Here is a 25605-nt window from a genome sequence, read left to right as displayed (position 1 = left end):
CTCACTCATCACGACTTCAAAGCAAGCATGTAAGGTTGGTTCTATTATTGTTCCCACATCACATATGAGGAAAGCAAAGCTTAGAGAAATTATGGTTTGTCTGAGGTCACACTGGTGGCCGTATGTGTTGGAGTTGTGAGATGATTTCACATCAACCTGATGTCTAAGCCCATGATCTAAACTCTAAGATGATATGATACCATCTGGAATTCCTCATCTTCCCTCCTCTTCCTAATCTAGTTCGTAGCCCTTTTATAAACCCGTATCTCCTACAAACAATGACAGTTCAAAGCTGGAAGAGGTTCTTGCTGCCATTTCATTCTGCTGGGGTGATATCAGTTTTCTCCTCTCTGATTCTGCTTGTAACTTATGCATGACTTCCAGGTAGCCTGGCTGGGTCACTCTTCATCATTGTCCCCCTTGCAGAGAAAGGGCTCCACAAGCCAATTATGTGTCTTTCTCTTTGATGTCACACTCTCCTATTTGCTCTGTGAGTGGATTTCCTTCTACTCACTTCATAGCTCTCTCCTGCTCTCTCCAGCAGGCTCCTCCACATCCTAGAGCTTCTCTGTATATTTCCTATGTCCATTCCACTTACATATACCCTTGTGGGTCAGGAGCTCTGTGTCTTTATCCTTGGGGTCTCCCTAACAATTAGCTACCTACAACAATTAGCAACCCACAAAAATGTCTTCCTCAAATCTTTTCACTTCAAGCGTGAGTTAAATTTATTGTGAATTTAATTGCTGCCGATCTCAGCCAGGAGAACTGCATAGATCTACAAATGTGGACAGTGAGGAAACCGTGGATGGAACTTCTGGGGTGTGTGCTAACCGTTATTGCCCCATCTCCTGCCTGGTTCAGAGCCTGGAATCCCAGTGTACTCTCAGTGAACCTCAATATTCCTGAAAAAGTAACTTTTATATCTGGTTATATTCCTCTATCATATTCTGATTACAGCAACTTCTCAGTTGTGGCATACTTAATAGTCACTACCATTTGCAAGTTACTCCAAATCCCACGATATGCAATAAATTGTCATTTTTCTGCGGTAAGAATTTGAAAGTCTCTTACTGTTAGGCTGGGTGTGGTCACGAGTCACTTAGTGATTCTTGTTTTCTGCCTATTGTGGCAATGCATCTTATGGAGGTAATGATATGCAACAGCACTTTTCAAGGATATGGACAATCCAGAAGTCTCAGGATGCATCTGCACAGAAAATGAGGATTTACCCACAAGCCCAGGGCAAAGTGATGCCTCTCCTTCCCACTCACTGCTAATCTGTTGCGGAGTGTGAGCAGTTAGTAGGGACTTGACTTCACTTTCTTGAAACACAGGTCATTGACAGAACTTCCCTAGAAGTTAGGCATGTTCTTTATGCACAATTACAAGCGATTAAAGTAATGTTATCCAATTAGCCTGTGTTTCATTCACCTGCTTCAAATATTTTTAATGCTTACTCCTGATTGCTTTTCTTGGGCTCGGTTTGTATAGGGCACATTATCCTGATGAGATTGGAAACCTCTGGTTTGTATTTGGAGATATTTGGGGAACTGAAGAAATATTTTCATTTTTCTGTTTAAAGATTTAATGTTGTATAGATTCTGCTGGCATGTAACTTACTTGTATCAAATATAACCTTTTATTCAACAGGCTATAAAGTTAACTTTCTTATACACCTGGTGCTAGTGGCTATCATGCCCTAGTGCTGCCCAGACAGCAAGACCTGGGAAGTCTTGGAGAGATAGAGTATCACTCGCAGAAAGAGTCCATTATCTTGGAAGTCACTCCTGGAATCATTGCTGAAAGCAATTTCTCAGAGTTTATACTCAAACCTTAGAAGGCTCCTCCTGCCACTATGATTGAAGGAGCAAGGAGGGAGCCAACTGTCTTGGTTGGCAAATGTCATCAGTCATGATGAGCCACTAATCCTGATGAGACTTCTGATAAAACTCTGGTATAATGACAGATGAGGCTGTGTACAGCAGTTAACTTAGTCATTTGTAATCATTACTTTTTGGCCATTCAGTAACCATCTTGTGAAAGTATTTTCTGAATTTCCCAGGAAAAGTTGAATTTTACCCCTTTACTTTGGCAAAGCATCCCAGCAGTTAGAATGCTTGTAGGGAATGTTTTAGGGCCTCATCAGATCCAACTTCAGGATCCTTATTCTCCCAAGTTACCTGCTTTGGGCAGTTGATGACGAAGTGTTGGACATGCCTGCTCTTTTCCTGACTCTGCTTATAGTGTAAGCCCAGGATTCCTCTGTGGCTAACATCTCTATTGCTGTTTCTAGGTATCCCCAGGGCAAGACGCAAGATGGATGGTGCTCTTAGTTGCTTCTTGCACTGTGACTGTGGCCACATCTCTTGGTCCAGAGCTTCCTTCCTCAGCAGTGTGCATTAGTCATGCTTGTGCTGCAAACAGCCAACAGATGTGTAGAGATACCAAACTGTTGAGCCCCTCAGCACTCTGGAAGACTAGATTGGACAAGGAGTGGATAAAGCCCTCTGAAGCCTTCTGTTTACCCCAGTGGGCCATACAAATATCATTTTTACCTTTTGTCATGATATGAAAAAAGGTTAGGAAGCACTGACTTAACCTCTTTGGTTTTCATTTTCCTCCTCTGTAAGTTGGCCTTTTTAAAATTATCGTACAAGACCATCGTGAGGATCAAAGACTTGAATGCATATGAAGGGGCTTTAAGAGCTGCTATACATTTATCAGGTGTATCACTAGCCACAGAGAGATAGGACTCTGTCTCCAATTTATCCTCATTGGCTTTCCCTTTGAGAGTGAGATGAAATTCTACTTTCTGAAAATTTTTCTCAAGTCATGAAATCAATGTATTGCATCTATCATTGAAGTTCAAGCACTGACATAAAACATTCTCTGTAGTTTTTGGTTCCTGTGACTTCTTTTAAGGCATCTACCAAAGCAGAAATTCCTTGTTTCTCTGCCTAGTGATGCTGAGGGTACACAGCAGTGTATCTACCTCCCCTGGTCTGTCTGCATTCATGTCCCAGATGCTGCCAAGCCCACTCAGGCCAGGGCCTTCCATCCTGATAAAGATTGGCCTTTACTCCCTCCGAGCCTATGTTGCCTTTGACTGCAGGCCCTACGTCAAGAGCATCTCAAGTTTCCGTGGTTTCAGTATCTGTCCTCCAGAGTATGAGCTGGCTGGTGTTGACCCCCCGCCCAGGTGGTTCTGGAGAATGACTTCTCTTCTCTCCTCTTGATCCTGCAGAGATCTCCTGGGTTGAGAGGACTCTCTCCTGTCCTTCTCTTCATCAAGCCTTAAGTCAAATGTTACCTTGATAAATGTGTGAAAACCAAGTCACAAAACAATATACCATAAAAGGTTAACACTGATTTTCTGGATGCTGAAGGTATGGGTCATATTTATTTCTTCTTTTGACCTTCCTGATTTTTTTTTCAGATTTTCTGTGGTGAAGCTGTAAATGTATTAAATTATATCTCTAAAATATGCTCTCAAGATGTGCTTCATGAAGGCAAATAACAGCTCCGACATTCCTTCACACTTGCTGGCTCAAAATTACTGCTTCTGCTTTCAGAGCCAGGCAATTTAGAGGGGGTAGAAGTCAGGAGGGAGGGAGAAGAGGCAGCAGTGTGGGCCATTGAATTTTCTCTTTTCAGACATTGCTCTGGCAGCTAATTCCAGGGTGCTCATCTGTATGGTGGCAGCGTGACTTTCATGTTTTCCCCAAGGTGTTTTATGGCCTTTTTACAGTGATACTTTGAATAACTTTTTTTCGTAACTTCCAAATAGTGAAAAATATCAGACGATTTATCTTTCTCCCTCTCTACTTTTCTTTTCTTCTTTGTTTCTGCCCATTCCTTATTCTTAGTCTCTTCACTGTCTTTTTTTTTCAACTTCCTCCTTTTCTCCTGCTGTGTGCCCCTCCTCCCCCAATTCTCTTCACCTAATATTTAAAGCAAAACAAAACATGGTGGTGAGAAGGAAAACATTTGATCCTGTTAGCTGGGGTCATGGTGAGGGCAATGCAAATGTGGATTTATCCTTAGGTGCTAGGTGGCTTAAAGAGTAGTTCCAGGGGACAGTTTTAGCCCTTTACTTTTCCAGAAGGTAATTCAGTTTTCAGACTTGTAACAACTGATGCATCTTCATTTGACTTCATCCTTTAGGCTAGGGGAGGATTGCCTGAGAAATTGGTGCTTGTGCTGGGGTCCTAAAAGTGGCTGAGTAAATTTAACCAGTCACAGGGCGTGGGGTGGGCAGGAGGCCAGGGTGGGCAGGGCTTTATTCCAGCCCAAGTCTGTCTCCGTCCAGAGCACTTACTTGCTCCTTATTTGCCACCAAGAAAAGTGAGGTGTTACTGAGGACCCCTGCTATATGGACCAGCCAATGATGCCACTATTCAACTCAGAACTATTAGTTGCCCTGGAGAACAGGGACACTGAATTATATACAGCAAGAGAGACTGATCAGATCCTAGATACCTGCAGCATTCTTCTAACTGAGGACAAGACTTCCTTCAGGTCAGCCAGCAAGGTGACCTACAACTGCCACCTAGAATGGCGCCAACCTGTTGGCAAGACTGCCCTATCCTGTTAGTCATGCACCTGCCATTTCTGTGATGCTCAGCCTGTTTGCCAAGCTTCCTATAGGGAGAGAGCCTGGAATCCAGAGACTAGGCCCCAGCCGTTCCCTTTGGTGTTTGGCTGTGCATTTGAGTTCTTAGAGTCTGATCCCCTGGGATTGCCTCCTTAGCATGTCCCTCTTCAGACTGTCAGGCCTCTGACAAATTTCGCCCTCTTCTAGACCAGCCAAAGCCCCCTCTCAAGGGCAGGTGTCAGGTCTGGTGGTGGTTTACATGGAAACAGTGCTGGCTGAGCTTGAGGCCTTGGAGAGCCACCTGCTCTGACTTACGGTGTATGTATCTGGGTGACTATTCTCATTGACCTGCAGGTAGCTGTGATCTGATCAGTCTTTCTGCTGTATGTAATTCAATGTCTCTGTTCTCCAGGGAAATCAGCATCATCTCCAAGAAGTTCTCAGGTGGATGGTAGCATCACTGGTTGATTTATACTGCCGGGGTCCTTGGTAACATCTCACCTTTCTTGGTGATGAATAAGGATTGGGTGCTCTAGATTGAGATAGACTTGGGCTTAAATAGACCCCTGCCCTCTCTAGTCTCCCACCCCACCCCACCCCACTCCCTTGAACTAGTTAATTCTACTTCTTTACTTTAGGACCGAGCTCAAGCATCAGTTTCTCAGGCAGTCCTCCCCAGCCTTAGGGATAAAGCCAAGTCCCTGTCTTATGCATTCTTATAGGGCCATGTATCTCTTCTTTACTACACATACCAACATTGAGACATTGCAAGGATTTGTAAGGTTGTTGGACTGTTTTCTGCAGCCCCACCACACTCTAAGCTCCTCAGCCTATCAACTCTAAGAAGGTAATGTTTAATTTTGCTCACTACCAAGGGCGGAGCTTGGCACATAGGAGATGCTCGATAAATATTCATCAAATGAATTAATTACTCTTCGTTCCATACCTTTGACCTCTAGGACCTTGAGAAAGTTACTTAACCTCTCTGAGCCTCAGGTCCCTTGATAGAAATGGGGATAATAATCCCCCATTCAGAAGATTGTGGGATTTACATGAACAATGGTTGTAAAGCACCCAGTGTGGGGCCTGCTTATGTAATAAGCACACACATAAAGTGTTGGTTTTTCCTTATTTTTTTTTCAGCCCTGACTATTGCACAGAGCAGCAGTTTAAAGGTTTAAAGAGAGAAAAAAATGTCCCCCTATTTCTTTGCCCTCCTCCTTTCTTTATTACCTTCTTCCTTGGTTAGATAAGGCACAGAGTGAAGGGTCAGAAAATCAGATTCTTGATGTTTCGCTAATGAGATGACCTTGGGTAAAGCATTGGCCCTTTCTGTGTTTCAGCTTCCTCATATATGTGATGGAAAGACATAGATGGATGGTCTTTACAGTCTTTCTCAATTCTCTCACCTTGGGTCTTTGCATAGGGGTCAAAGGTGACATTGCCCACTGTTGTTCACAGTGCAAGATGAATGGAAGCAGAAAGGAAATGCAGCATCAGAACAGGGAGAAGCAAATTAGGCTATTGGCCTATCTATTTTTAATACAAGCTGAGTTTATTTTAGCAATACAGGTGAAGAATGTTTAAAAATGTATCATCATGACAATGCCCCTTGGTAACAGCACAAGGATTTTTAGTGTATCTTTCTTCAGAAGAGCTGGAGGGCTTTGTATATGCTGTCTCATTAATTCTCAGACTGTCCCTAAAGTTGGATGGGAAAGCATGATGAGTTCTGTTTTATATGCAGAGAAACAAAGCTTCAAACAGGTTATGTAGCTTATCCAAGGTCGCACAGTAACATCATGCAGTACCCAGGAACCCAGGTCTCTATCTAGCACATTAACCTGTTAGAACATTCTGTTTCCAGTCTCTGGAAATGTGCCCAGTCTTGGGTGAGAGGTCTTTGTTCTGAGCAATGTGATATTTAAAAGTGTGGTTTCCTGGAGGATAGACTCTTTTTCCTAAGATGAGAGCGGTGATAAGTAGATAAAGAGGGATCGGAAGGGCTGGAAGTTAGTAGAAAGTTTTCTTGCCCTCTCCCTCCCCACATCCCAAATATCTTTTCCCTGGACTAGCTAAGGCCCCATCTCAAGGGCCAAGCATCAAGACCTGGTGGTGGTTGCCATGGAAACAGTGCTAGCTGGGCTTGAGGCCCTAGAGAGCCAGCTGTCTTAACTGAAGGTGTGTGATTCTAGGTCACCTTCCTGGCTGACCTGAAGAGATTCTGTCATCCTCAGTTAGGAGGCTGTTGTAGGCATCTGCAATCTGATTAATCATTTTGCTGTATTTAACACAGTACAGCTGTTCTCCGAGCAGCGACATCTCTAAGAGGCCTGGTTGGAGAGTGGCATTCCTGGTTGGTCCACATATCAGGGATCTTCAGTCATATATCCTACCCTGATTCTCACTAACTATGTGACCTAAAGTGGGGGAGTTTATGCTTTCTGAGCCTCAATCTTCTCATTTGTAAAAGGGGTTAACTAACAGGACGATTGTGAGGGTTATGAGAGTGAATGGCTCTGAAAGGTTCAGTGAGTCATAAATCAGATGGATATGTGTTTATTTAGTATGTACTCATCTGTGCTGGAGCTCACCAATTTCTGTGAAAGTGGCAACTATCGCTTCCCAACTTGAAATATCAAGTCAAGAGAAGAGCCATTTGTTTCTAGGTAGTTTGTAACTTCTTGTCGAACTTACCTGGAGACTACAGGCCTCACTGGTGGGTGGTTGTCCCCATAGGCACTCCCTTGCTCTGAAAGAGCAAGGTCTTTTCTTGATGGACTTGGTTTTCCTGGCTGCTGGGTCTTTGTGCCACTTGCAGTCTATTAATTATTTAGTGCCTGGTAAAGCTCTCTGAGATCACAAGATGAAAGGCCTGGTCACAGTTCAGAGTTTTCCTTTTGACTGTTATTCTAGTCAGCATATTTTGGGGGGTGAAAATAGGCTTGAAATCACAGTGGGGTAAATTTCTTAAAGAGTAGAGTGCAAGCAGGCCACAAAAATGGACCCAAAACAAATAGTCATGTTGCCTGCTAATGGAATAATGGAAGCACTTGGGCCTGTGTGTGTGTGTCCGTGCGTGCGTGCGTGCGTGCGTGTGCGTGTGTCCGTGTGTCTGTGTGTCCGTGTGTCCGTGCGTGTGTCCGTGCGTGCGTGCGTGCGTGTGTGTGTGTGTGTGTGTGTGTGTGTGTGTGTGTTTAGAATCAGGCTAACTGGAGAATGATACCCTCTCCATTGCTCTTTTAAATTAGTACTAATACCAGTTAGTCTTCCTTTGCTACTACCTTTAGAGTCCATCCTGGCCGGGTAGGTAGGACCAGTGACGAAGAACACCTGGAACAGATTCCAGTGTAAGAGGAGACGTTACAGGGCTCACAGGCTAATCAGGAGTGCTTGCTTGGGAATCTGAGATCATCTCTAGATAAGTCAAAATGTAGCAACTTGGGACACAAATGTCACATTGCCTTCGTTATCTGGCTTTGTCAATGAATTATGTGTCTAGTGACCATAGACATAGTCGGGAGATACCTCTGATTTGACCCCGACCTTGACCCTGGGAAGCATATGCCACAGAACACTGAACAACAGCCCCCATGAAGAGTATTTTCCTAATTCTAAATCTGTGAGCTTCAGATTTCTAAGTGAAATTAATATACTGTTATACTCCATTGTCAGGATCAACCAAAGTAGCTTGAACAACATGTTCGATAAATGACCTAAATGTCACTGTAAGCGGCAGTAAACTGTGGTGGCTAAGGAGGCAGGAAGGCCCAGTTCTCGTTTTGTTTTGGTCCACTCTGAATCCCATCTCAAGCTTTTATGAGGCTTCAGTTCAGGAAAGATGGGGAACCTTGGAGAAGGAAAGATTTGGGTTAGGCCTTTAAGAAAGGGTAGGATTTAGGAATGAAGGGGTAGAGAAGGAGTTTCTAGGCTGGATCAGCACGGCCAGAAGTTTGGAGACGTGTGCAATTGAAACCATAGAATGTGAAAGGATCCTGAGTAGGAAATAAGGCCGAAAATGTAAGTAGTGGCCAAAACGTGAAGACTTCAAATTTTAGTCATTTCTGCAGCAACCACTTTGTGATTCCCTTTTTGGTGTGGGTCTAGTATACTCTGCAAATAACCCGCCTCCCAAGGGTAGGGGCCTTGATAAAATTTCCTTTCTGTCACCCTCACTAGTCCTTAATGCTGTGCCTAGGGAAGGGCAGATGTGGTTCACCACTGAATGAACTGAGCAATTTTACACAGGCCTTTTTGGGTTTGAGGAGAGGCAGGAAACATGTCAAAATGATGACTTTTAACTATATAAGAGAATATGATAGAAGATAATAATTTTTTTCTTCAGAATTTGAGCTACCAAGAAAGACTGCAAATCTTCCCTGGCAGAATGGGAGTGGGGCTTAGAGAAAGGTGAGGTGCAGTAGGGCTGTTTAGTTCCATTCAAATTCCGCCCCGCACACTAATAGCTCCTTTCTGAATGCGCCAGCTGGAGGAAATGTGAAAGCAAACTGTGGAGAACTGACAGTGTGTGAACTGGAGAGGACCTGAGTGAACAGCTAGTTCAAACCTCTCATTTTCCAGCCTTAGAGGAGGTATGGGAAGTATGTGTGTTTAGGACAAAGACCACATCTGCTAACTCTTCCTTTATTTACTCTGAAAATCATATCTCGGCTTTTCAGACTAAATGAACTGCCTGTTACAACTCCAACATAACCACTGACTCTAGTAGTCATGTAAATTCACTGAGAAGGTTTCTTTGACTGAACAGGTACAGGCTAATCATGGTGAATACTGAAGCCGGTTCTCTCAGGCTGCCAATCCCAGACAGGAGGCGTGTCCTGCATACCTGGGCTTGCTGTGACTGCTCATCACCACCATTTGACATCCAGACTACCATTTCTTTGGCCACGTTAAGCTTTGCTTTGTGTGACACAAAATCATTGTACAAGAATGCATTATTAAGTGTGTTTTCAAATAAGGGGGGAAACTAGCAGGCTGTCACTGATTATTTTATTGTAGAAGGAAAATAAATAAGTACAAGGCAAGGCAGGGGCAGTTCTAAGGAGTGTTTAGAAGAGAGGCATTTTTACATTTTATTAATGGAAGGTTTGTAAAACACGCTTGATAGTGAACCCAGGGCATTCATGTAAATAACTGTCACACACACATAGCTCTTTGTCATTTATACCAACACATGTATGATATATTCACTATATTATGTACATTGGTTTAGGAATAAATAGACACAGAGTGAGACATGTAAAAATAAAGACTGGAAATAGAGACATTTCCAACTGGCTTAAATTGACGTAGCAGAGATCATGGACAGTTGGCAGAGCTAATAATTACCTAATGAATAATAGAGAAGCAGCTATTTGGGAGCACTTTTGATTTCTGGACATTGTATTCAAGATCCCCAGGTATAGGAAAGGAACCAAGAGTCCCATTCATTTTGGATTCTGAAGCAGAGACAGAAGCATAAAACTTCAAGAATGGCACGACTGATATTTAAAGAGTACATCATGCACACATTATCTCATCTGGCCCTTACAAAAGGGCCTGAGAGTTGAAGGAATGTACATTGTTCTTGCTCTTAACATCTTTTTCAGAGCAGAGAGGTTCCATAGAGCATGTGATTAGCCTGAAGTTCAACAGCTGAGAAGTGCCAGAACTAATAATTTTCTCGAGGGCTCTTTATTCACTTGACAAATATTTATTGAGTCCCTACTATGTGCCAGGCATGGGGATGTAGTAGTAACTAGTACAGGAGATACACAATAAACAAATTAATACAAACATAATAAATAATAAATTCAGGGCAAGTGGATAAAGAGTAGCTTATGGGGAGTGACATTTTTCTACAAGATGATCACGAAGCTCTTTCTGAGGAAATAACACTTGGGCAGAGACCAGGATGGAGAGAGGGAATGACTGACCATGTGTGTCTGGGGGAGAGAAGATTTCCAGGCTAAGAGCACCACCAGTGCAAAGGCCCTGAGGTGGAGTGTCCTTTGCGAGTATGAGGAACAACAGGGAGGTCCATAGGGCTGGAGCTCCACGAACAAAGGAAAAATGGTCGGAAATGAAGTCAGAGAACCAGAGGCCAGGTCATGTGGGTTCTTCAAGGGTAGGCCGTGGCAAGAAATGCGAAAGCTATTTCAGGGCTGAAGTGTCGATCTAACTGCTGTGTGGAGAATACCCTAAAGATAATGACAGAATTAGGGAGATCAGCTGGGAGCTTATAGCAGTAGTCAGGGTGAGAGGTGATGTGGGAGAAATGAGAAGGGGAAAATTCAGGGAAAGCCATCAAGATTTGTTGATGAATTCATGGGTGTGAGGAAAAGGAAGGCTTTGAGGATTTCTCCTTGGCTTTTGGACTAAGTAATCACTTTCTGAAATGGGGACTACTTGGAGTTTAGGTGGAAGTATTTATTTTTTCGTGTGTTAAGTTTGAGATCAGGCAATAAATGAAGATTCCAAGCTGGCAGTTGGTGATATATTGATATATTCTGCTGCTCAGCGAGGAGGTAGGGCCTGGATGTGTGAATTTGGTAGCACTTAGTACATAGATGGCCTTTAAATCTCTGAAACTGGATGGGATCGTTTCGGGAATGAGTTTAGGTGGAGAAAAGGCCTATGTTCTGAACTTTTAACAACTGTCAAATAATAAAACAGGACCCTCACCTCACCAAATTAAAAAAAATTGCTGAGCTTATTTATATTGTCAGGCAAAGAGAAATTCACTAAGTAGTTCTCTAAGGAAGAAAAGTCAGTGTTTGAAGCCTTGGAAAGGGAGTTACATGATGACCATGCTAATTCAGAACTGAAAATCAGCACTTTCAGAAGAAGAGAATGAGCTCATAAGTCTGAATGTGATTGGTTAAAACAAGTCCTTTGTTCATTGAGGTCCAGGAAAGGTCTGATGTCCTGAGGTCACTTAGAATTCATGGTCATTGATTGCTGTCAGCTGGTTAAAGCCACTGTGATGAAATTTAGTATATATCTATGATATCTCCTAGAGATTTGCTGCTGGTAAATGGAGAATGTTTCTTTTGTACATCCTGCAAAGTGGGGAGGATCTGACAAAGAATGGTAAAGAGGACCTGCCACTAAAGTAAGAGGCAAGGACTATAACAACCAAGAACCATGTAGTCACCAAGACGTGAGGAGTCCAAGAAGCAGGGATGATTGGCAGGATCCAGTGCTGCTGAGAGGTCTAGTAAGATAAGGACTGTAACTTGGGGTCGCTGGTGACCTTGACCTGGAGTAGTGGAGACAATCTTGATTTTATTGAGTTTAAGAGAAAATGGGAGAGAAAAAGTGGAGATGGAGGAGCATAAACAAATCTTTTAAGAGAGAGCTGTGAGGAAGAGCAAAGTAATGGGACAATGGCTGGAGGAGAGTGCGAAAGTTAAGGAAGTTTTTTCTTTCTTTTTTTAAATACGGTATTTGCTGCAGATGAGATTGACTTGGTAGAGGGGGGAATTTGCTGATGTAGGAGAAAGGGGGGGCTATTGCAAGAGCAGATTCTTTGAAAAAATATGAGATTAGCATCTAAGTGGAGATGCTGCCAGAGTATAGATAGTATACCCATTATAACAGGATATAAGGTAGCATATACAAGTACTGACACTTGTAGGTTGATAGACTTGCTTCTCTTTCCTCAATATAAGAAACAAAGTTACTAGCTGAAAATGTGGAGGAAGGGGAGAATCGAAGGTTTACAGAGTAAGAGAAAGTTGGAAGTGATGGTGCTGGAGAGAGGTAAATTGAGCTTGTCAAAGAAGGCACTAAGATTCCCGAGGGTACTATTGTGGTTTGTAGTCATGAATTTCAAGTGAGACTTGTCAGCGTTGTGGTATACTCCTCTTCCCCTTCTTCTCCCCTCCGCTCCTACCACCACGTTCAGCTGCTCAGGACAATTGTAAAGGAGGAAAGAGGAAAAAGAGTTGCATTGTTTACAAAGGAATTGTTTATAGCGATGAACCCTGGAATTCACTGAGGACGTAAGGAGGTGATGCATGGTAGGAAAAGAGTTGCATCAAGAAATTGGGGATTTCACTCTGGACACCCTGTGGTGCCTGGAAAGGGCCAGGAGGAAACAAAAACAAAAACAAACAAAAAACAATACCTCAAAACAATCTTATCTGTAGCCAGTTAATAATGTCCTATTTTTACTTTTCTCTCCTCAGGTGGTGGCCTCGGCCATCTCCTTTCGGCCTCAGCTGGGCACCTGGAAGCTCTTGCTCCTACTTTCTCCTCCTTTTCTTTTTACTCCTCTTCCCCAGGGTCCAAGATACACTCTTCTCGAGCCAGTGGGTCTTAATTCACATCTTTATCCCATATTTTGGTGCTAGTCAGGCCCATTTCACTATGGATCCTCATAGTTTCAGAGGGAAGCACCAAAAAAATAAATAAATAAAACAAAAAAACAAGGCTTTCTCTTGCTTAAATGGATTCCTTCTCATGGCATCCTGTTTCTCTGTGCTAGAAACCCCCTTCCCACTAGGGGTGAGGATGGGGTGGGGAGGGAATGTTAAAGGAACAGAAAGCTTCTTCCCTGTACTTGCTAAATGCAGAAGTACTTCCATCTTTATATTCTAAATTTATAAATATTTTATGAACTTTGACTAGAACTCAACGTCTCTCTCAGTGCTTCTGAAGTTGTTTTGGCAAACAGTTTCATTCATTCATGTGGGCTATTTTTCTTGGTCTTTATCTTTCCAGGTGAAGAGGCCGATCCTTTGGTTGATCCCTCCATTAATACCTCCAGCCTCATCCAGTAAATCACCACCTACTTCCCTCTTGGGATTGTGTGAGCTCAGTCGGCTGGCAGAAATTCTAGGAGTTACTGTAATGGCGAGATAAAAATTCCTGATTTCTCTCCAGTATTCAACTTTGAAGATGCCCAACAATTTATTGGCTTTTTTTTTTTTTTTGATATAAAATGCTTTAAGCTTATCTTTAGAGATGACCCACTGTGATGCCCATGGCTCCTCTCTGGGCCATGATTCAGTCCTCAGAGCTCTTCCTTTTGAATGATTTCAGATTTTTTTAATCCCTGAATATATAACCTGGCTCTTGTCCATATTAAAAGTCATCTGTCATTCTTTGCCCACTCACAGATTCATAAGTGCTTCCTGAAGTCTATCCCCACCCACATGGGTCTTCACGTCCAAGAAATTGTTAATACCATTGCCGAACTGTATCATTCAGAAAAATGACATCCCTTGGAGACAGAGGAATACGGCTAGGCTTGATCTTCCTTTTACTTGAAAATTACTTAAAATTTGAGCTGCGCTGGTGACTCAGACATAGAAAGGCCAAATTTTATTCACATGGAGGCAATTGTAGGGGGTTGGTTGCCAGAGTCTTCTCAGACCCCTCACACTTTTGTCCTGTTCTGGGGTATGCTCAGTGGTGACCTCTGACCTTAGCCATTGCCCTTTGGGACCCTGAATGGCCCTGTAGAGAGCTGTGGAACACCCTGAACTAGTTTGTGGGGTTCCATAAAGGGTGGTGGAAAGACTGTGAGCTATAGCATGAGACCAACCTGGTCTGTTGACTCTGGTCTCCTGCCTACTGGCTGGGTGGCCACAGTCAGAATATCTAATCTGGCTGCAAAACAAGGGCTGACAATAGTACTTATTCACAAAGTTGTTATAAGAAGTGAATCACACATTTAAAGCAGTTAGCATAGTGCCTGGTTTACATGTGCTCAGTTTATATTATTAATTATTTAAAAGTCTAATAAACTTAAGCCTGACCCCAAATAGACTTATCAGACCTTAGGCCTCACCTCTCTCAGACCCATCACCCATCTGGAAAACAGAAATAATGCGAGGGCAAAATGACACGGCTTCTTTCTGACACTTACTGGCATAGCTCCTGACCCCTTTCAGTGCATTTCATCTGAGCCATTTTGTAGAAATACTACCAGAGAGATGCGTCTGGGCTACACATGTATATACTAAACAGAACCTATTCTTAAACCCTTCCTTCTTTAGCAGAAAAAACTTTGCTTGCCATAAAACATTAGCAAATAGTGACTGAGTTGGGGATTTCTGGAAAGAACTACATAAGAGGATGCAGTACATGTTCATTTGATTTGTAGATTAATTTAATTTTTTAAAAGTCGAATAAACTCAAGCCTTTCCCAAGTAGACCTATCTGGCCTTTGGTGAAATTGCTTTTCACTGCACAAAACCCACCTGAGGTACTGTTAAGCAAAAGGATAATGCTTTTGCTCCTTTTCTCTCAGTTTTTTGTTCTCTCATGCAAATCAGAAAACATTAATCCCTTTTTGGCTTACTGGATTCTTGAATATGGGAAAACTCATCACCTAGATTTTTTTTTTTCTTAATAACATAATTGTCAAAAATTCACAGCTTCTGAGTGCAATTTCAACCTTCTCGTTAATCAGGCAATAACCCAAGCAAACAACATTAGGTGATGTTACAAATCTGAACATAGAGTAGAAGTGTTATTTCGATGAGATGAATCAAAGTTCTCTATAAAGTTGCACAAATTCTCATAGCATAATATACTTTGGATAGAACTCTTAGACCAAGCCATTCAGTAGCCTGCCTTCTAGTTAATCTCCCAAAGATCTTCAGCAAGAGTCATACTTAGAGCTGGCTGTCCTTGGTAGAAAATGTGCATTGAGGTCCTGAGGCCAATTCAATATTCTAGTGGCTCAGTCTTTTCCCCCTCAATTTATAATGAGTGTCATGAAAGCTTCTTATGAACTTTCTGTTATAAGCGATGAGTGATAGCTAAAAAACACATCCTAAGCACATGGATTAGTATTTCTTTTTTTTCCTTTTTATGCCCAGGTCACAGCTCCTTAGAGTCACCAACAGATCTGCCTTCTCTTCCTCCTGATTCTTTTGCATGGAATCTGACCTGGATAATGAAAGATTCCTTTCCTTTCCTGTCTCATCGCAGCCGATATGGTAAGTATATTTTTGATAGTTATTTGTGATGCACGATCACCATCTCATAATCAAGGAAGCTGTGAATTTCACTTTGTTATTCATGGCTCTCTGTGGATCCCTCAGCTTCCTATACAAAGGAAGGTTTTTTTTGTGCCCTTAGTCTTCCATTGGCACCCAGCTTCACCAGACCATTCCACCCAGGCCTGTCCTCTCCAGACTTGTAGCTGCATTTCGTATCCTGAAAGAAGCCAAGGGCTTTGTTGCTGCCTATCCCATTCTCCCCAGCCTTTATGGAGTATGGTATTCCTAGTACCAGTCATTTGGTATAATGCTTATTTACATTTTGACTATGATTTTCTAGATACAGGGTTCTAACCCATGAGTGTTTCTACTCGTGGTGATCTCTTGAGATAGGATTGTTATTATGAGGGTTGCAGGTCTTCTGGGCCCCTCAAGTGACTCCCTTACATTTGGGTAACTCCTTAAAGGTGCCTCGACTTGTTCCCAGATATTATTTCAGATCAGTTGATTCTGCAACAACCTTAGGGGTACGAAGGCCAGGTCCTATTTTGTTTTTTCAGATGTAGAAACTGAGCTTAATAAGAGCAGGCATAGTGGATTCTCTAACTACAAAACCAGAATTCTTCCCTTATGTTCACTTTTCTCCCAGGGGGCTGCCTGCTAGGTTCTATCCTAGGAACCCTCAGGAGGTCATATTTACTTGGTGGAGGATTCCTTATTCTTTGTGCTCATCCTAACAGCTCATGGGAGATGGGCCTTTGCAGAGGAAAGAGCAGATTTGGAGGCGCTGATGTATTTCCAGGTGGACATTTTTTCTTCTCTTGAATTCCTCTACAGTGAGCTCCACAAGGGCAGGCACTAAGCTGTGCTTGCTCCTCACTTTATGCCATCATATAGAAGACATTCCTAATGGTTGTGCATGATGAGTGAAAGCAGGAGGCTTCCAGGGATGGAACTCACTCGTTAGGCCTGATTCAATTAAGTATATATGAACTGGGGACAGCACCGAGTTCTAGATCTTCTCTAGTCATATTTACCTATTCCTGATACTTAGTCTCTGCCCTTGGGCCCAAGCTTTTTAAAATGCACTTAACAGAGATCTTCTACTCACTGCTGCCCCTCATCCATAATGCAATTAGTCTTGATTAATATTAACTGTATCTTTCATTTCAAGCTTAAAAAAATAAATGCATCAAAAACCTGAGGGCAGTTTAGGATTATACTTTTCTGGGATGTTTCCTGCTATTCCTAAGCCACCCCAGTGGGTGATGAAGATCAGCAGTTGTCAGGAGATTCCAGATAAGAATTACTTCTTGATTTTATTTAAGCCAGATATTCAGTGTCATCTTATAATAAGAGTGGGTGACTATAAATAATGGAAATCTAGTCTTTTGTATTGTTATTGCTTTTTAACCAAATTCGTGATGAAATTCATCTTTGGATAAAATTTTTGAGTTTACTTTCAAAGTCATTCAGTATCTCCATAGGATGATAATTTTTATAAAATGGCAGAATGTCCTAAAAAATCAGGTCTACCTCCTGCACGACACAGAGGGTATTACATTTGTCCTCTGTGGAATATCCAGAAAGAGTGTACAGGTTGAGAAAGCCACTGGAGCTTTCAAAATGCTACCTACTACTATTTGGCCCTGATACACCTACTTTCTCTTCCCCTGGGTCTCATCTTTCTCATCTGTAAAATGAGGGTGGAGTGGCATGTTGACTTGGGGCAAAGGAGTAGATCTGGAAGATTCCAAAGATCCCTCTTAAACTCTCCTTCTTGCCTAGAATGATTTCCTTTCTTGATGGAGCGGAGGACCCAAACCACTGGCCAGACGATGCCCAGATTCTTGATGAGGGTGCCAAAGTCAACACCATTTTTGCTATTGATTCACAGGATAGGAAGAGCTGATTCTTGATTGGTGGCTCCTTGACTAAGTATAGTGGTAATTTTAGAGCCTCTTCATCTTCTTACTGCATTTAATTCAGCTGAGACTCATAATGACCCACCTACCCCTGCCGCCCCACCTCTGTGTATCTGATCCAGTGTCAGATGCTGGAGGTGATATAAATCCAAAAACGAGTAAGACTTGCTCCTGTTCTCTTAGAGCTCAGAACCTAGAGAAATAACTGTGTAGGCAGCTAGGCTCATTACCACAAAAAGTGACTCTGGGGGCTCACCCCAGAACTCAGAGATTGAGGATTCATCCTGAGACCCACTGCAGAGCAAACTGAAAGCAGAGTTAAGGCCAAGACTCCTGTCCCCTTAAGAATGTTTGTGTGTGTGTGGCGGGGGGGGTGGGGTTCAGCCCACATCTCTCTCTATGAACTAAAGAGGCCGGCAGGCTCATTGGTGATAAATCCACACCTTTCAACTGCATGCCATCAAAGGCATTTTAAGAAATGTTAACAACTTCATTAATTTTAAGACCTCAAACTTGGGCAGAGAAATTTGACTGGAAAATTGCCGCCTGAAGGGATAGTTCTTCAGACAGTGAGAAGTAACCAAGTCTCAGCAAGTCGATGTGGGCATTTTAGTGATGAAGCTTTGTGCCTGGTTGGCTGTCTTCACCTGCATCCTGGGGAGGAGGTGGGAGGGATGATGAGAGTAGCATCAGCAGCCTGGCCGTAGGCATCATGACGGACAGCGGCGGGCCAGCCCTCTCAGACTAGCTGTCCAGTCCTGAATTGAGTATGGCTTTCTTTTCACCAGCGTTTTATGAGAAGAGACAAGGTGGAAGGAGGCTAATAAGATTTACTCACGCCCAGCCTATAATTATCTGCTTGAGGAAAAAGTTTGGCCTACCTCTTTGAAGTCTCCCTATATTTCTTCTAATTTATGTTGTAGCCTTTTATGTTGTGTAAAATATATTCTCTTCAATGGCATTTGGTGTCAGATTCCAGTTCTTTCTCACCTCATCTTGAATGACGAGAGCCTTCTGATTTCATCATCAACAAGCAGAGCGTCATTCATTGCATCTTTCTCCCCCTGGGCTTTGAAGGAGGGGGGACACCTAAAGAAAAACTTTTTTTTCTTCTATTATCAGCTCTGATGTCTTAAGACTTATTTATAGGCTTGACTACAGGATTGGGCTCTAATTACTTGCCCAGATAAAAGTCTGTTCTATCCAGTAGCTCTCAAGTTATGGAGCAGATGAGCAGTTAGAAAAGACTGAACCCAAATTTTCTGACATCAAGCTGAGTGTTCTTTCTATTACATCACAAAGTTAATTCAAAGATGAAGTCTCCCTTCCATGAGAGGGCTCTCATTTCCTGGACAACCTGGTGGTTGGACTGAATGACCAGTCCGATATCCAAGATCTGGGCAGCTGTAGGACCAAGACTTGATGTCCCCAAATTGAAACTATCCCTGGCAGGTCAGGTAAGTCTCCTCTTCATAAATGGGGAAGGCCCCCTAGGCACCTTGGGCCATCTTGTCTTCCTCCCCATAGACCATGGTCCCTGTTGTGGGCTGAATGAACTCCCAACCCCTGGTGCCTGTGAGTGTTACCTTATTCGGAAGTAGGGTCCTTGCAAATGCCACCAAGTGGAGTCCCACTGGAGTGGACCATAATCCAATATAACTGCCGTCCTTCAAAGAAGAGGACACAAAGACACACACATAGACTGAATGCCATATAAAGATGTAGGCAAAGATTAGACTGATGCATCAATAAGCCAAGGAATGCCAAGGATTGCTGGCAGCTAACAAAACTGTGAGAAAGGCATGGGGCAGATTCTCTCCTAGAGCTGTCATCTTCCCTGATGATGAGCTGACTTTAGACTTCTGGCCTCTAGAACTGGGAAAGAAGAAATTTTTGTTTTAAGCCACACAGTTTGTAATACTTTGGTATGACAGCCCTAATAAATGAAAACAATTTTCATCCCTCCAGTGTTCCAATGTCCAGAACATTAACTCCTGGAAAAGGAAGATGCCTCTCAACACCCCAACATCAGGGCACAACAAAGCCATTGTTGGACTTTAAATAAAAATATATTAAAAATTGGTCTGCTTGCAAGCCCATGGGACCCATCCAATTTAGGTACTGGTGCTTTTGGAAAGAAAGAAAGAAAAATTAGACCTTTTAATTACTTTTCCTGACGCTGCTACTACTATCACCAGTCTGGTTAATGTTTCAGTTTCCTTGATTGAAAAGACTAGGTAGATTAAATATATTTCTCCTTCAAAAAAAAAAAAAATCAACCTACCAAGAATCAAAAATGGAAAACAGAAAGGCCCTCCAGCCCCCTGTGGGATTTGCTTCATAGCTCTGGCAGAAAGTTGGTTTGATCACATTTCTGAAATTACATATTTAATGTGGCTGGCCGTGATCAGCCATTCTGCCCTCAGGAGCCTGGCATCAGTGAAAAGCAGCTCCCAGCTCTCTTGTGGACCACTGTCAGGGCTTACCAATTCTTCTGCCCTGATAGGCCAGGCCTTTTTGTGTTACCAGCCCTGCTCCATTGAGCTGAGAAGTCAAATTCTTTCCTAGTCCATGCCTCTGTATTTTTATCTACGGCATGGTAAGCAAAAGGCTTCTGAATGCATTCACCATGAAGGCTGAGTCCCAAAGGGGGCAGTAATGCTGGCAGTCATACAAGACCAAGAGCAGGGAACATCTGTTACCCTGAAGACCACTGGCCTGCTGGGAGCCAATGAACTCAATCCATGGAAATTAAAAGCAATTGGCTTAGGTGTTTCAAGAAGAGACTTGTTTAAAATGTTCCACTTGATCATATCTCTTACCTTTAAAATGAAGACTTATTGATCTACTCATAAATACCAACAATTTATCTTTACATTAGTGGGAGATTGAGTGAAAAGAAGCAAAAAGGAAACAAGTTGGATTAAAAGATAATAAAAGAATGATTGACCAGCTGACATAAAGGCAAGGAAAGCAAGTCAAAAGAGATCTATTTAAAACAGTTGTCACAGACAGAGAGGGAAAAGCATTGGCAAAAGGGAAAGAAAGACAGAGACAGATGAGGGATAGAAATAGAGACACCAAAAGTAAGAGATACAGACAGACAAACTTGGAAAGGATTAGTCAGGGCTGTCTGGACTTATGTCCATGTATTCTTTCTCCTGCTAACATGGTCTCAGCTTTCACACCTGAGCAGGTGGCTCCCTAATGCCTGGTCAGATTTTGACCTCCCACCTGAGGGACATTTCTTCATCCCTACCTGCTTGCATTATTTCCCCCTTAGTGTGTCTCTGACACCACATTGACTGGGAGGATGAGCATAAACATTCTTTGAGCACCGGCTGTATGCGTGGTCATGCTCTAGGCATGGCAGTGATGAAAACAAATAGGTGACACACTCCCTTCTCTCAAGGAGCTCCTGGGGAAGAGGCAGATTTGCCTGCCCTATGATGAGTGCAGCAACAGGCATGTTCAAAGCTTCCTGAAGCACAAGGAAGGGGCCAGTTATGTAGAGGACTTTGGAAGGTAGATATTCTGGAGATGGGGACAGCTAAGCTGGGCCTTGGACCCCAGGTACCACTAAGACCAGTGAGAAGGGCATTCCAGGCAGAGGGACTTTGTGCAAAGGCATGTGCAGGAACAGGCCAAGCTTAGTGACAGGGTGTAGAGGACCTGGGGGAAAGTGGCAGGGATGATCCTGGAGAAAGTTATTTCTGTGTACTCAAGGTTTAGACATAATGATCCTACATTTGAAGCGTAGGGAGAGATTCTAGCTGTGGGCCAGGCATGACTCTTTGCCCATTCAAGGGAGTCCTGCTTGACTAATTGAGTAGATGGAGATTCTGTTAACTAAAATCTGGCAAGGAGAGATGGCAACCAAGACATGTAGAGGGAGAGGAGAGATGGTGAGATCTATGTTGAACAAGTTATTTTTGAAGTGCCTTCAGGACATCCAGGTGAAGATGGTCAGTAGAGAGTTGTAAACCAGGTCTTGGCTTTGAGGAGAGAGGTAAGATAGAGAGTCAATAGCACAGACCGTGGCTAAGGCAAACAGATGAGGAAATAGGAAAGTAGAAGACTAGAGTGTGGTATAGCCACAGAAGCCAAAGGCATAAAGAAATTAAGTTGAAGGAATCATCACCAGTGTTGAAACTGCCTAGAGATAAAGTAGAATAAGGACTGTAAGAAGGACTTTCCTTTCCCTGGTAAATACCTGTATGTTTTACATTCTTCCCCTCTCACCCATGTTTCCTACTTTCTCATTCCATTTTGTCCCCAGGTGGTTTGTTTTTCCTTGCCTTGAATCTGTCTCCCTAGAGCCTGCCTGCTCAGTTTGCAAGGCCCACCTCAGTCCCTGTCTCCATCTCAGAGCTTTTCTTGAGTACCCAGGCTACCCTGACATCTCTTTCTACTTGGAGGTTTTTTTTATGGAAAAAAATTGGTGGAATTTTTGGATAGCACTAGGGTAGTCTCATTCCCCACTTGAAATCTGAGAAGATTCTGATGTGTACAGGGAATGGTTATTTCCTGAACATCTAAATTCTCCAAAAATCCCATTGGATGGTGCCCATCCTCACACAACTTGGGGCTTCCTTCATATATCTTTTCAACTAAATCACTTTCCTAGTTTGAATTTCATGCCTTGTGTGGCTCAAATGTAGACGAGGTCACATCTGTCTATCCATTCATCCATCCATCTATCTATCATTCATCCACTTATCCATTGAACAACTATAATTTGTCAAGCTCTTTTCCCCTGCCTCTCATAGAGATTCTAGCCTAGTTCACTTTCATCACATATCTAAAATGTTTCCAAACATCTATCTGGAAAGCGCTTCTTAAATACTTGTTGTATGATTGTTTTATATGTGTGCATGGTATCCCTGGGTTTGAGGAACGACCAAACCTAATAGGAAGGTTTGCTTGGGAAATAAGGCTTTTCAGTTTTAGCACTGATATAGTATGTCTGTTAGTTTTAGTAGAGCTTCATTTTGGAAACCACGTAGTGAGCATACACAGCCAGCAGCAGCTGGTGACCACATTAACCCCAAATTAGAACAGCCTGCAAGGTTGTAGACCTCACCTTTTCCCCATTTTTTTCACCATGAAAGGTTATATGATGTCTCTCCATGGCACTTTATGTCTCGTGTCACACTTTTCTTGATATCTTTATTATTTGTGGCCCCGAATCATCATGATTCCTAGACTGTAAGCTATTACAGGTTAAGGAATCTACATCTTGTTTCCTTTTGCATTTCCAGTATTTAATCCAGTGTTTTGTTTTCAATTGGGTTATTAATAAATATATACTAGGTGAAATTGCAACATTTGCTGAACCTAGGGGCAAACTAGTAGTATATTCAGGTCTCTCAGTTCCCAGTCTGGAGCTTTTCAGCCCCTGAGGGCCTCTGTTTTAGTAAAGGGATAGGGATGTCCCCACTGGCCCTCTTATCCCTAAAGTCATATTAATGGTTTCAGAAAAGATATATGTCTAAATAGAGAACAGTACCTGGGCTTGACATTCTTTGGTTTAGAATTTAAAGCTGTGATTTTAATTACCTTGGGAGGGCTTATTTTTTCTCTTAATTCAAAAAAGCATATTCAGCATATGTGAGTGAGCTGAGGAATTTGTTTTGACAGCTTTGGGACATCTGAGATGTTATTATATGCAAAGCCTTTCTAACCAGCCTAGGAAGATATGTGTCTAAAACATATGCAAGAAAATGATTGATCAAGAGTGAGAAAAATGAGAGAAAATCCTCTTAAAATGAAGTGTTTTGTCTAGAGCAACCCTGGATGCAAAACTTTATGTCAGAAGAGACCTCAAATTAACAAGACTTTAACCAGCCCGTTTGAGTAGATGACTAAGATAATATGGTCTATGAGAAATTCATGGAATTGTGAGCTGTCAAACCCATGCCAGTCTGGTCAAGTAGCCTCATCTTGCGAATGAGGAGACTAGGCATAAAGAGGTCAGTGATCTGCCTAGGGCTGGCGCCAAAGCTGAAGTTCAAACCCGGGTCATCTACTTGGCAGAACCCACATCTCACCCCTCCATAGCAGAGGCATAGACAATAGTTCATATTTTATCAGTACTTGGTCTACAAAGCGTATCCTTAAATGATGCTTCTGTCTATTGCTTTGCCCATCTCATCACTTTAATTTCTTGGATCTCCATCAGCCCAGTGGGTTTGTGCTGTCCTGAGGGATGCATCAATGTAACATCAGTGCACTCCTGGTGTAGATGAACCACGTCCAGGCTCAGTCTAGATGCCTCATGATCACCAGCAGAGTTTCTTGAAAACAAAATTCTGGGGCCCAGGGACTGTAGGTTTGGGAACCACAGGTCTTTCAGTTCACCTCCTCATTGCCTATTTAAATCTCCTTTGTAACATCCAAGCCGTGGTCTTCCAGCCTCTGTCTAAAAGCAAAGTGTGGAACCATAGGGAAGAAACTCAAGTTGGGATCTGAGATGTGGAATTCATTCCCAGCTCTGATTCTTGTGAATTATTTATTATCTTCAGCCAGAAAACCACTCTCTTTGATTCTGTTTGTCACCTGAAAAATGGGGATGTTCATGATTTCTAATTGACAGCATCACTGTAAGGACTGACTATGAGGGGAAACTTCCATACGGCCAGAGCACAGGCACCTTCTGAAGAATAACCTGTGCTTTGTTGGGATGGCTCTATTTGCTAGAAGGTTTTTCCTTTAAACTCTCTAAGTCCCCAGTTTTGCCCTTCGGAATCTGAAAGCACTTTACCTTTAACCATGATACTATCCTAGCTAGAATTTAATCCTGTGCAGTCCAGCCTCAAAATTTATACATCTACACAAAAGTAAGCCATACTAGCCTCATTTGCTTGGAATAACCTATTCCTTTTTCTGTTCTTAACAAACTTGCTATCTAAACCTTTACCATCTGTCAAAATCTTTTCATTTTTCAAGATGCAGCCCACAAGTTCCCTCCTCCATGAGCTTCTGGTCCTCCCAGGTAGAAAATCTCTCTTGTTCTGTGTTTCTGTGCCTCACCATTTCTGCTTATTTAAAGTCAGGTGTGAGTAAGTCCATCTCCCCCATTGACCTGGGAGTCCCTGAAGGGCACAGGGTCCATGCTAGGGCAGCCTGGTATCTGCTTGTTTTTTGAGATTTGAGATTGGTTTTTTGAGGGGAGAACTCCATATTCATCTCTTAACACCCAGAAGATCCTTACCAACAGAGAACAGTAAGTATGTAGGGCCATTTTGCACATTCTGGAGTAGAGACCTCCCATGACCATCAGCCTCCCCTGGTTGTCGTGGATGCCATATTACTCAGAACTCTCCCCCACCCTTCTGGGTTCGGGAATGATCCCATGTGGATGGATGTCATGCTGAGCAGTATATATACTACTAGGGTTTCTACCATGTTCTCTGGAACCTGCTTCATTCTGTTAGAGACCCTCACCCCATGTTCTAAATGAATGCTTCCTATAAATTGCAGGCAGACAACTGGATTGGAAGTCTAATCTGGGTTCTGGTCTTCACTTTCTTACTTCTCCAGACCCAAGACTATTCCACTTTGGCCAAGTCAGTTCACCCTCCTGAGCTTCAGTTTTCTCATCTGTAAAATGAGGAGGTTGGACTAGTAAACTTCAGAATGCCTAGAATTTTAGTTATTTTCAATTTTCTTATCTGGGATAAAGTAAAGTTCCATTTCTTCATTCTGTAAAATGGCCGCAGATAAGAGAAATGAGAATTGAGCTTTTGGTGCTGATCTCCCACCATTGTGGGCATGCAAGCTACATACCTTCTTCTCAGACTGTCTGCCTTCCAGGGCTTTGTTTATGTAATTGATTGATTATATGAGGCTTGGCCCTTCTTCACTGCAGCTCGATTATAAGTGAGCTAAACAGATGTCTTAAACTGGGCGATTGGTTCCCAGACACGTTCTAGGGAGCAAACTGGTGGGAAGGAAGTGAATAATTTTAGTTCTAGGGCCCCATGACAAATGGATAGTGGGAGGGGGCAGGCTGGGGCCAGATTCGGTACTTAGTTTTTCAAAGTGAGTAACCAGATGTTGATGGTAGCTGGTAGATTAATATCAAAGGTAACTGGTAGATTAAGTGCCCCTTTAGGAGATAACC

General features: G+C 42.7%; 1 protein-coding gene across 1 annotated transcript in view; it reads left to right on the top strand.

The window, feature by feature from the left end:
- ALK (ALK receptor tyrosine kinase) overlaps positions 1-25605 on the top strand; it is a 653478-nt gene that overhangs the window by 164002 nt on the left and 463871 nt on the right. The window contains exon 2 of the mRNA XM_011370765.2: positions 15433-15552. Within this exon, the coding sequence (XP_011369067.1) occupies positions 15433-15552 (120 nt within the window). The remainder of the gene's footprint in view (positions 1-15432; positions 15553-25605) is intronic.

The sequence above is a fragment of the Pteropus vampyrus genome, unplaced genomic scaffold (genome assembly GCF_000151845.1).
Source record: "Pteropus vampyrus isolate Shadow unplaced genomic scaffold, Pvam_2.0 Scaffold173, whole genome shotgun sequence".
NCBI lineage: Eukaryota > Metazoa > Chordata > Mammalia > Chiroptera > Pteropodidae > Pteropus > Pteropus vampyrus.
This window is presented reverse-complemented; position numbering and strand designations above follow the sequence as displayed.